General features: G+C 28.5%; 1 protein-coding gene across 4 annotated transcripts in view; it reads left to right on the top strand.

Annotated features, from left to right (window-relative positions):
- Positions 1 to 13939, top strand: part of RapGAP1 (Rap GTPase activating protein 1) — a 153083-nt gene that overhangs the window by 83373 nt on the left and 55771 nt on the right. For all 4 annotated transcript variants that reach the window (XM_065502111.1, XM_065502110.1, XM_065502113.1 and 1 more), the window contains one exon: positions 1519 to 1690. In XM_065502111.1, the coding sequence (XP_065358183.1) occupies positions 1519 to 1690 (172 nt within the window). The remainder of the gene's footprint in view (positions 1 to 1518; positions 1691 to 13939) is intronic.

The raw sequence follows: 13939 nt of genomic DNA on the forward strand, positions 1-13939 counted from the left end.
TAAACAAGAAACCAGAAACAACAAGAGAATAAAATCTTAAAGTTTTTGCTTTTTTATAATCAAACCGAGTTTAGTTTTTCTGGGTTAACGCTTCAGTGACAGTGAAACAATAACAACAACAACAGCCTTAAGGAAATCATAGAAACCAACAACAAGATCATAAAAAAAACAGTGTAAATAACACATGTGGTTGATTCTTAACGAGCAGAAGAAATAAACCACCAGGAAGGAAGTATGTTCCTTTGATTTTTATTGTTATTTTTCACTTTGAAACTACACAAAACAAAAAATGAACACTTGTATTTGCCGAGTTGATTAATCAACACACACAAAATCTAGGGGTTTTGAGAAAATTAAACAAAAGTCAAGACCGTAACATAAATATTTCTAAACAAAAAAAACAAAAAATATATATATTTTGCACAATTTAAACAAAAACCAACACATTAGGATTTTCTGCAAAAATTATTTAAGACATGAAAACAAAACCACTTAGACTTATTGTCCGTCCGTCTGTCTTTCATTCCATCTTACGGTGTTTGTAAAAAAAAACACAACAACTCAGTGTTAGTGTTGTTGACATACAAACATCATTTTGTTGTTATTGTTATTTTCATTTGTTTACAGAAGATGTTCTTCGTATAATAAAAAAATATGTATTTCTTCTCTTCGCTTTCCAGTCAAGAGGATGTTGTCATAGTTTCATCACAAACATTTTAGTTGTAGTAGTTTCCAAGTGTCAACAACTTTTTCACAAACCAACAGCGCAGCTGTTATTGTTGTTGTTGTCTAAAGAAGAAAAGTGTTTTTGTTGGTGTTGATGCTCCCACTATTTCTAGGTGTTTATTTGAGACAAAAAATGCGTTTTTCTAAATTACAGCTCCTTGGAAATGTGCTTCACTGGCACTTGAAACTAGAACACTAATAAATTAACACCTTAACACAATTACACTCGTACAGGACATGCTTAAAACAACAATGACAATATGTACAACAACACTAATATTGGCTACAATTGTTAAATAAGCAACAACAACAACAACAAGTAAATAAATTACCAGCATCGACACCCTCCACAAATTCTAAATAAACAACAGAAGAACATGTAAATTTTCTTGAGGGTGTAACTGTGTAAAAAGCTACATATGGGCATTTCCACGACTCCAAACGCGACATTCATACGCCTTTGAAGTGAAAAAATAAGGAAATCTGAATAAAATGTTTCTTATTTACATTTTTGGATAGCATATTTGTAGCACTATGGTTTTTGCAAAAGATAGGATTTATCGATTAGTTGTTTACAATATATTTTAAAATAAATATGAAGGAGGTTTTTTTGGAAATACCCATATATAGTTTTATAAGATTTTGTTAGTTTTAGAGGTTTTGAAAAACGAGAGTACTATAAGAGCTCCTTCGCTTTTAGCTTCGTTTTGTAAAATTAGCCCTAACGATTGATTTTTTTATTTTTTAAATAAATTTTTAATTTGTTTAATTTTATTTTTTTTTTCAATACAGACGCCAACATGCCTTTATGGCTGGTACCACAACAAAAGGTAGTGGCGGTAGTTTAACCCACAGTCCCGAAAGATTAAGAGGCGCTACACATGATCTCTTCGAATTGCTGGAACGAGTACAGTGTTCTCGTTTAGAAGACCAAAGATGTGAACTCCCACCGTATTTTTCACAGGTAAGTTAAACACTCAAAATTCTAACTTAATATGCTTCATAAGTTACAATATAATACAGCCACAACTAATTCACAAATGGCTTAAATTATACTGAAAAAATTACAACTAGCTGACCTTTCACAACTGTAAAAGCTGGCCATAAAATATTTATCATCCTCCTTCTTCTTTTTATTTGTTTGTTTGAGTCGGTTTTATGTTATTTTTATGTTGCAAAATTTGTGTAAAATTTTATTATCATTTCCTTGTTGCCAACGTCATAAAACTGTTATTGTTGTTGTTTAAACATTGTACTCATATAAATTCTGGCATGTTTAACAAAAAAAAAAAAAATAAGTAACAGCAAAAAGATTTTAAACAATAAATGTCAAAATTCTATGTGATGTCCACAGGAAGAAAGCAACCCCAAAAAGAAACACCCTCTCTCCAGCGGCCGTTGTGCTGAAAACAAAATAGAGATGAGATGAGATTGAATTTAATTGTGCAACAAAAATATCAGCTTCATGTAATAAACATTAAATAAACATTTACAACATGTAATTTGTCTCATAAACATTTGATGTGTTTGTTGCTGTTGGAAATTTTACAACATGAGAGTTACAAATATTTCAGCAGCTAAATATTGTCAATTTATTTATTTTTTTTAGCAAATTCAACATTTAACACAATGTTTAAATGTGTACGTCTGTCCGTCCGTTCCTTAGTGCGTTAAATTAGATTGAACGGAAGTATGAACCAAATTCGCAACAGTTTTAAAACCACCAACTAATGTTATTCTTTGTTAATAAATAATTACTTTAATTTATCATTATTTCTACAACTTATTATTTCATTACAACTCCAAAAATTAAATGCAATGCAATGTTATTTTTTGCCATTAAACACAACTAACTAAAAAATAATTGTGAAGGTTGTTAATTTACCAAAAACACCTACAACTCGTTATTTTGTGGGACTGTACAAAGTGTTTGTTTGGTCATCAAGTACTTGTGAGATCATTTACTTACTGTCTATAATTTCATACTAGAAAAAAATCATAATGACACTGACACTTTAACACTTACGAGTACAAACAAAGTTTTCTTAAACCACAATATTATGATCTTGTCATTATTTTAGCTTTTTTTCTAAATCACCATTTATTAAAGAAACACCGCACCCGTCCCAAATTTTATATTTCTCATTTCGTTTCAGTTAAATTTCAATTGTATTTAATTATGTTTTTATTTCGCTTTCAATGTGCAATAATTAACACTGACTAGTTTCTTTTGGTTTGTTGTTTTTTTTTTTCATTAAATCATTAGTTTCATTTTAATAGTTTTTTGTTCACAAACATTTTTTCCGTTTATTAAACGGAATCAACCTTAAAAAAAGTGAGTTTAGCTAGAAATGAGCCAAACGTGAAAATATTTATATTTTATTATTTAAATGTTTGTAAAATCTTAATTATCGTCTAGATTGTTAAGTTAGGCTTAATTAAAAAAATGTTTTTTGAGATTTTACGAAACTAATTTTATAAAATAAATATTGAAACCATCAAGAAATTCTTCATATATTGTTGAATTCCTTGAATTTGTTGAAAGATTTCATTAAAAAACTTGTAATTTTATTTTCTTTCATATATAAAAACAAGTAAGAAAGTATGGTCGGTCAAGTCACAAAAAAAGGACCTATAAGATGCAAACGCAATTCTTCTTAACTGTGATAATTTTTCATTATAAATCATACCAAATAAGTAATAAAATCAATCGCATTAACAGATTTCAAAAATATATAAAATCAAGGATTTTAGTAAGGCACTTAGCACATTTGTACACAAAGCTAACGAATTGATTAACAAAATAAGTTTAGGTTTTAAATCAGACCAAATGTTATATATAATGTGACTATAAAAATTCATTAAAACGGGAGATTTATTGATTTTAATCCCAAATTTTAAAAGCCGGTTAACCGAGTGATATAAGCCGTTTAACCGAAAATCAACATTTCAAATTTACCGGTTCGCAAAAAACCGACATTTCGAAGAAAAACCGATTTACCGAATATTAAACTGTATTTTTACTTTTAATGTTGCTGCGCCCTCTGGGTTTCAACAATGTAAACTAGTCGTATAGGTTTGTGACTTGACTATTGAATGATGTCTTGGCTAGGAACCAGAATTTCGAGGTAAAATAAAAGAAATTCACCGCAGCGGTGAAGTAAACATAGTATTTAATTTCCTGTATATCATAGACACAAACCCATAATTTATATTTATATCAGAGACCGAAATTTCATTTCAAGGGTAAATTCTCATAATTCGGAGCCATTTAATTTTTTGCGATATATCACTGAGAGAGTGATTTATTCGAGAACATTTTAGGTTTGGGGTTGAGAGAAACAGAAAAGAAACAAACACAAATAATATGAATAAGTGATTTATAATTTATTTTTTTCGTAAAGGTCAGCTTGTGACTTTTATTTGCGAACATGAAAAATAAATCGCAAAAATGCATTTGATGCAAATCAACGCGTAAATATATACAATTTATCAAAATATTAATAACAATTTAAAAGAATATTTTCATTTGTGTTACTCTGACTACATTACTTCATACTTATCATATTTTTTGCATAATTTGTTAAAAATTACTAACAATATGTTATTGTATGTAAATAAAAGAGAAAGTAACAGTTATTAAGAACAAGAACAAATGAATTGTTTATCTCACATCAAAACCATTAAAAAACAACAAAAACGAATAAATGTCATACCAAACCATTTCAATATAAATCATTTTATAACGGTTATTTTCAGTGATTTTTATTTTCATCACAAAAATATAAATCACAATTTGGGTTTTTTATATTGTACCAACTTGTAGTGGGAACACCGCTGGCTACATTAAAAGTAAAAATACAGTTTAATTTCCTGTGTATCATAGACACAAACCCATAATTTATATTTATATATTGTACCAACTTGTGTGGCAACAACGCGGCTGACATCAGTGGCTGACGTCAGCAAAACCATTTTTTTTATATGAAGTTTTTCGGATTTAGATTTGGGGGGTCTATCATCCAAACATTCCCATAAGAAATACACAGGCATCAGCCTGTGAGCGGCTGATGTCAGCCGGAGCATCCGGAGTATAAAGTTGCCAGATTGGTAGCATTTTATTATTTCTAGTTTTTTTTTAACGTTATTAACTCCATTTTAAAAAAAAAGTATAGTGTTAGAAGTTAGAAGCTAGTAGAAGTTACTAAAAGATTTAATTTAATATACATATGTACACATTATTATGAACCATTAACTCCATTTTAAAAAAATGTACAGTGTTAGTAGAAGTTACTAAAAAAATTTAATATTTTAATAACAGTGTACATTCAGTACAGGAACAAAAAGTCTTGGTTTCACAAGAAATATGGAAAAAATCGCAGAAATAAAGAAAAATATTTAATTTCACAAAAAAAGTTAATTTAAAAAAAATTTCTACATTTTTTTAAACGCAACGACATTTCTAAAACTCAACGACAAAAGTTAAACAAAATTTCTCATTTTCAAAATGGTTCACAAACTTATTTTTAAGAATAAAAATATTGCAAAATTACTGAAATTTCTATATAATTATTGAATTTTTTTTACAAAATTTTATTGTTTTGAGAATTTTTTATTTACATCATATGTGAACTTGAGTAATTCGTTACATTTTTGATTCGTGATTATTTGTGATGCTGAGTTGTTAATAAGATTACAAGGATTTGTTTTATGCCAGAAGTGTGTAGCAGTAAACAACTGGCAACCATTATTATAGGCAGCAACAATTTTATAGGTGTTGATTTTAAAACTGACCAAGACAATCGTTTAGAGAGAAATAACTAAACAAAATATTACAGCAGGCAAAAAATGTCATTAATATCAAACCAATTTGAAAAAAAAAACAACATAAACAAAGCTAATCTTTATTTACTTTTAATTTTATTTTAATTCCCTTCATCACTACTTAACCTTTAAATTTGAAGAGAAACTGAAATGAGTTTTTCGATACAAAGACTTTTTGTTTTTATCAGACGTCACACATCCTCGTAAACAATTGCATTTACAACTGTTGGCGAAAATTGTTCAAAACAATTTTGAACCTTTTTTTCATTTATGACTTTTTTGTTATTTTGTAATGTTCTGTTCATTTAGTTTGTTTTGTTCTGGGTTATTGACGAATAATATTCATAAAGTGATGGACGCCAACAAGTCGCTGGTGGGTGAAATAAATTTCACAGTTTATTAGTTACTGTTTCAGGTTTTTTTTGTTTATCCCAGCCATCATAATGTTTATTGTTGGCAGGGAGAGAGTTTTTTCTATTAGTTTTTCCTGAAAATCCATAAAATAATATAATGAATGAGTAACAAAAGTACATACATTTATACTACTAAAATAATACATTTTACTTAACAAATTAGTGAATTTCGTCAACATGGTTTCTTCTTAATGTATTGTTGAATAAAAAAAAAACAACCAAACAACAATGAATAAAAAATATGTACGTAAAATTAAAATTTTATGGTGAGAACTTTAAGTTAAGTTTGTTTTTTGTGTGACTGAATTTGCATAAGAGATAAATAAAACTTACTTTTGTTTAACAATAAAAACACCAAAACCAAAGAAAGATTTCTGAAGAATGATAAAATTAACAAAAGAAAATAAAACATTGCAAAATAATAAACAATTTGAAATTTAATTGAGTCTTACACACTAAAATTAAGTTAAAAAATAAAAAATGTTTTTTATTGAATACAAAACTTTGTTAAAATAAAAAAACAACTCCCTGGATAAAAGAATATGTACATAGTTTAGTTTAGTTTAAGCGGATTTTCTCGAGTGTATTTAAATATATATTTTAAGTTTCTACCCTCATTGTTTAAGTTCTTTGCTCGCCTGCCACCTTTCTTCTTACTTAACGTGTCTTTCATTCTTGTTATTGTTGTTTATACGTAGTTGCTTTATCAAGAAACCAAGTTTCTTCAACATATGTATGTTTGTTTAAGTACTTCAATATACAAATTTTGCAATTTTTTTTGGTTTTAGTTTTGAAAAATAAAAAAAATATGCGGGTTTTTTTTATTAAAAATAAATGTTTGCTCAAGTGCTGTTTGTAAGTACAAAACAACCGTTATAATATAATCATCATCATTATCCTCTCCCTACTTTTCATCAGGGCTCTGCTCTCCAGCCACCATATTTTTCTTAGCAGCAACATTCTGTTTTGTGTTGTTTTCGCACTACAACAGCAACAACATCATTTTTTGAGATCCTCTCACAATTTTGTTTACAAATTTATTGTTTTTTGTTGCTACTTTTCGTTTTGTTTACAAACTTTTACACTCAATGTGAATTTTGAATGTTGACGGATTTAAAAGTTCTGTTCATGCCCTGGCTAGAACTTCTTTTTTGAATTTCAATTAGGATTTGGAATTTATTTTAAACATTTTAAGAATTTCTTGGAATAATTTACGATCTGATTCATTTCTTTAAGTTTGAGGTCATTCATATTAATTCGAACAAAAATACTTTTTGTGGTTTTTTAATGCAAAGTTTACAATTAAGATGTTGTGACTAAACAAAAAGCTAAATTTACTTAATTAATAATTTTATACTAAATAACGGATAAAAGAAAACACAAATATTTAAAATAAATACAATTACAATGCTTTCTTACAATATTTTATATGCATAAATTTCATATTAATTGTTTGATTTTCAAATTTTTGTATTAAAAACGCTAAAAAATTATTTGAAAACTCAGTGGTGATATAGGTACATACAAAAATTTAAAAAATTTTTTCCGGTCGTGTTTAAGAAACAAGCCCTAACTTTTTGGAGTACTCCTAAAAATTTTAAAATTAGAGTTCTATGATTTGCTTGAATCAAACTTATTTTGCCAATTTATTACAATATTTGTTTGTCAGCTGGGTTTTTATACGGAATAAGTCATCACGGACTAAGTCATTTCCAACTAATTAAAGATCTGAAATCTTAAATACATCTTTATGTATATGAATAATGGATGGGTATTTATAAAAATTTATAGCCAGGGCCATTTATAATAATAACTGCTGTTTTATTTCAAATTCTTATATGTATTTGGTTTTTAAACCTTCACCCCTCTCTTTCTGCTGAACATATGTACATATATAATGAGAAAGCGTCGAGTACTCGTAACTGCAACTGTTGATTTTATGAAAAAAAAAATAAAATTAGAAAAAATTTAAAGAAAGAAAAATAAACTTGGCTTAAAGCAACCGGAAAATAATTATAATTTTTCACAATATTCCAACGTTGTACTCCTCGTACTTTACACACAGTTAGAGGAGAAAAAAGTGCCACTAAAAATGAAACCCTAAACTAAACACAGAACAACATTATTCATTCATAAACTATTCATTCTGTGGTTGTAACAAGATTTTTGGATACTCCATAATATTTTAAAAGAGACGACACAACGATGATATGATGTGGATAATGTAAAATAATGCACACTCAATAAATACCCTGTATATCGTGGTGCTGACTGACAGGTATCGAACATACCAATACTTCACTAGTGATGTCATTAGTTACTCTAACATTTGGTAATTGGCCACCATAAATTAAGCAAGCTCTCTACAACTTCAGATCATTCAATCCTACAATAAATATATGACTTTGACTCGATCTCTTGTGTTAAGAACTTTGGCGTATATTGCCACAGAAAGAACTACCGGGTATATTTAGTACTCGTACTATGTCATGTCTATGTGTTTGCCACAATCTGCTGTTGTTGCTGTTTCATCTGAGTATTTCATCCAGCCCAGCCAACACACACACATGATTTAGAATCCATTTGTGACTAGACAAGAAACAGTCTTTAGGTAGTTTGTAATAATTTCCACATTTTCACATTTGTAAAAATACGTGAATTAAAAAAAAAATGCAACAAAATGTGGCTGAAATGTGGAGGAACATTAAAAGAGCTGGTGATGATGGTGGGAGTTGTATACTGTTTTTGTTCACTTGGTTTGCTTTAGTTGTTGCTGTTGGTTTATATGGCAATTAAAACAAAACTCTTCTACGTAACGTTTATACTACTTACTTTTTTTAAAAAAAAAAAAAAAAGTAGACGGAAAAACTCATACCTACTACCGCTAACGACTTCAGTTTACTCTGAAGTATATGAAAAAGTCTCATACATTCATGCCACAATAGAAGTGCAATATAACAAACACATCTATCTCACATGTATGAACATACATACATTCATCCATACATACATATTTGTAAAATATGCTGATGCAACATTTAACAGCGGGTTGAATGGATGGTTGGTTAGCCGGCCTTATGATGATGGGTGATTTGCTGACTTACTACTACTCTGCTAGCAAAAGGGTCTGGGTCTTTTCGTTTACCAACTACTTGTACAACAACAATAACAACTCTTTAATTTGAGTAGCCCCTTTATCACGGAGTAGGGGATTACTTAGGTCTTTAGTAGTTTCCACAAACGATTTGCAACATTTACTAATTTTAAAAGAATAAAATTTCAATTTTTCTTTCTTTAAATATTGAATTTTTTTTTGAAATATTAGAAAATAGAAAAATGTTTGTATGTCTATTTCTCAGTTTTAAATTTTAATTTGAGTTATTACATCAAATGCTTTGTTATTATAATTATTTGTATAAATAGTAGCCGATCTTTCGAATTCGTTCTGAATTCCCCAAAAACCTAAAAACACTATTTTAATTTTTGTTTCGCTGCTTAGGGTTTTAGACAAATTTGTGAGGCAGTTGTTAATTTTTCTTCATTTCCAAAGCTGACATATGCAAAATAAGCAAAAACCCAACAGAATACGGAGGAAAAGAAGATACTAACATTTAAATTATGTTTTTACTTCAAAGTGTCGTCGTCTTTGTCTTCTTTTACAAAATTCACACATTCAAGAGCCAAACTCAAAAGACCGTGAAATATATGCGAATAGTTGGTAACATAAAAAAATATAAAAAAAAACTAAAATGAACAACTTATATGTAAGTAGTGAAAACTCTGGCAAAGAATAACGACATGTTTTAGTAGACTTCCTGTTGAAACGAAATATAGAAAAAAAACAACCTGCTGGGAAGACAATGAAATGAACAAAAATTAATACAAAAACATTGTTAAAAAAGTGAATTTGAAAGTTAGTCAGTGAAATTGGGGAGTTTTTTTTATTATTGTTTAGTTGTAATTAAGTAAATTGCAACCACACATACGTACGAGTCTTGTTTGTTGTCTAAAATAAACCAAAGGATAATTTGTATCCTGTTACTGCTTGCTTATACTGTTGTAAAAGACAAAAAACCGCAATAATTTGCTATAGTATTTAAATTTCCCACAGGATATGTGAGGGCATGCATGCATACGTATGTACATATGTATATTTTACAAAATTAATTTTTGCAGAGATTTTTTTAATTTTTAAAGATTTTTTTTTCATAACTTCTGATTTCAAACCAGTTTTGTTTGATTTCCATTACATATGTACATATTTATTTTGTAATTTCAAAATAATTTGAATCGATTTCAGACATAAGATCTACATATATATGTTTTTAGTTTGGTAATGTTTAAAAGAAACTTTTATTAATTTTTTGTATTTTCTTTACTTCTTTAGTGTCTTGTGTTTAAGTATTTACGAGTATTTAAAATTCTTTAACTATTTTTATTGAGTGTTTGCACTTTTCACTTCTTTTTTATTTACAACTAACTTTCTATTACATACTTGAAACTTTTAATTGAATTTTTTCTCTGCATATTTCTTTCTATTCAAAGCTAATGAAAAAAATTTTAACGTATAAGGACTAAATAATTGTATAAACTGAATAGCTAGAGCTTTTTTATACTCCAACACCACCAACAAAAGTTATAAAACGTATTTTTTTAAGGATGTACATATTTAAAAAAATGTGTTTAGACTGACCTAAGACAAAAACAAATTAATTGAAAAAGTCAAGCAGAAGAGCAGCAGCAATTAAACAAACACTTAGAGAAATAACACAGGAAAAAGTAAAATGAAACGAATCTTAACGAATTTGCGCGACGTGTTTTATAAATTTTTGCAATATAAAAAATAAAGATAAATTCAACAAAAGCTTTAAAAAAAGTTTTTCTAAATTGTATAGATTTGAATTCTAAAGATTTATAATGCAATCGAAATCTTTGGAACAAAATATTTTCTTTATGTTCTTGCTGTTAGGTAACATTTTGGTATACAATGCCATTTATTCATCATTCTCTTCATTTATACATACTACATTTATATTTAATTTATTTTTATTTCATATATGTATGTAAATAAAAGTAAACAAAAAACAGCTAATTCAAATGCACAGTTTGCGAGGCATTTAAGCGTTCACACGAGGAGCCTTATTATTAATTCATTTAAAAATCACATAAAAATTGTATGGTATTGAAAAAAATTGACTTTCCAACATTTTTTCAATATGTAGTTGAAATTGCTACTTTTATATATTTGTAACGTCTAATTTTGTTAATTTGTGAAAATCCTACTTTTTTTTTGGATAATGTAATCGATTATTCGTGGATGAAACCTCGTAACTCGTATGACATTTATATCGCATTTTCCTTAATTTTTAATTCCTCTTTTAGATTGAAATTAAATACAACAACAAAAAAGTATTTTTTGTTACCTACTAGGTACAAACTTTATGAAAATGTCATTAAAACAAAACTTGTCATTACTCTCCTCAAGTTTGCTCAATAGACAGTCAGTCATTCATACATTCTTATGACACCAGCGTTACCATATGTCAAGTTTTCCCTTTTTTTGCAAGGTTTTTGAGATGCAAAAAGTTTAATTTTTTTAAAAAAAAGTTTTTTGGAAAATTGTAAATTTATGATATCAATAAGTTGAACCGTTTATTTCAAAATGATGTTCCCAAATTCATTTACTAAATATGTTAATTCATTTATTTAGGAGCTGAAATTATCTCAGTCTAATTATATGTACGAATTGGTTTTATAATTTTAGTATGTAGGGTGAATGCACCAGTAGTCGGCAGTTTAACTTTTTTTCAGTTTTTAAAGTGATACCATTATGAGTGCGAACATGGTATTGGGATGTAAATGGGTTATTCTTGTTTAGTAATTTGTATAGTTTTAGACTCAATTAATTCTTTTCAAGCAGTTTTTATTAAATTTGAGCAATTTACGTTTTTTTGAAAAAACACGATTTGTACCCGAAGTCGGCACCCTTGATCCTAATGTCGGCAATTTGTGACCCAATTGTCGGCATAGCATTTTTTATTAAGGAAAGAATAAAATCTTAAAAGAATTCAAGTTAGTTTTTATTTAAAATATCAGCCATTTAAATAAATACTAATAAAAAACATAAATTAGTGCATTTGAGGTGAAACCACTGTGGCAAATATCATATCCTACGTTTTTAGACCATCATCCTCAGGATCTGTGTCCAAATCCTCTTCACATGTGCCCCTAACTCGTTTTATCTTCCTTTTTTTAATTTGTTTTGGTTTATTTTATTTTTCTATTATCACTGTAATTATGTATATGTTTGCGGTAACCATTTATGTTTATTTTATGTTTAAGTTACCATTCACATCATTGTAGCAATCATATATACATATGATTGTAGTAAATATTTATGTGTTTGTGGCAACCATGTTTATGATGTAATACTTCAACATATTGTGTTGTTCTAGGATTATGGTTATCATATTCTGAGATCAACATATTATGATAAATCATTATCATGAAAATGATTGCCATAAATATATATTTATTTACAATCATGTTAATGGTAACGTAAACATATTATGGTTACCGCAATCATATACAATATCCCAGTGACCATACTATTATTAAAAAACTTTGAAAACATTTGAAATGTACAACTACAACTTGTTGGGATTGGACTTGAACAGTTAAAAGGCTGAAACCATGTATTTGAATAATTATTTGATAAAGTTGGAGATGAGTAGTGAACAGGTTTCAAGTTTCATTGTGATTTTCTGCAGCTAAAGTTGGCGATAATACCATATTTTCAACTTTTCCTTGTTAATTATGAACGTGCCTGCCTCTATGGTAAGATTACTCACAATTTCAATAGTTTGATAATTTATTTTTAAGTTATTGTTCTCTTCGATAATGTCATCGGAATCAATTCTACGCTCATATTAGGAGCTAGTCGGTTGACTATTTCAAAAGCTAGATCCAAATCCGTTTCTTTTCTCAACTGATTTAGTAAAGAGCCTGTTTATTAAGGTACCTTACATGATTATTTTAGAGAGAACAGTTTCAAAACCCCTTTATACAATTTCTTTCCGGGTAGATCATATACAAATGGTGTGGTTTGCTGCTCTTCCTTCACGATTGATTGAACCGTGTTAAGTTAATCCTCACTTTCTTTGGAATTAGATAACACTGTTTGCGGCCCCATTCTCATAGGACCTTCGGAACCGTATAATTTGTCCTATATTTTTGAACGCGGAACTCCATATTGTTTACTGGCACCTAATACAGAAATCGGGCCTTCTCTCGCATAGAAAATATTTTAAGGCTTTTTCAGGATATTGGTGCATGGGTTTTTTTTCTGGAGTGTCCATATTTGGAATTCTAAGATGTTAGAATTAATAATACCTACTGAATCTCTAAATATTACTCTGTTTAACGATCTCCAGTCAAATAAAAAGCTGCTGCCGAGTTCAGGATGCTTGGTCTCCTATACTCGGCAGTTCTTAAAATGCTCAATTAAAACTGTGCCGACTATTGGGTAAACTCATTTCAAACTCATTTTCTTCAAATCTATTGTCAAGAGAGATGAGTAATAAACAAATTTGTAGAATTTGAGTTTAATACAAAAAATTAGCAATTTTCCTGAAGTCGGCATCACTATGCCGACTATTGAAAATCATAGAAATTTTTGTTCCTAATGACGGCATCAATTAAAATAACCAAAAAAAATATTTTTTGTGAAAACTTTCACATTGTAGGTAATATTTAAACAAAGTTTTATCTGTTAACACCACTCTGGTAAAAATATTACTTAAATTGATATGGTTACTAACTTGTTTTAGTTGGCCTTGCCACTAAAAAATTTCTTAAAAAACAGGCACTTCCGCACCAGTTGAAGGATGGTCACTTAATGAGGATAAAAATAGATGAAAATACTCATCTCACCCAAATTTAAACATTACATAAAGATAAATGAGTGTATGTTTAAT

Source organism: Calliphora vicina, chromosome 2, assembly GCF_958450345.1.
Source record: "Calliphora vicina chromosome 2, idCalVici1.1, whole genome shotgun sequence".
NCBI lineage: Eukaryota > Metazoa > Arthropoda > Insecta > Diptera > Calliphoridae > Calliphora > Calliphora vicina.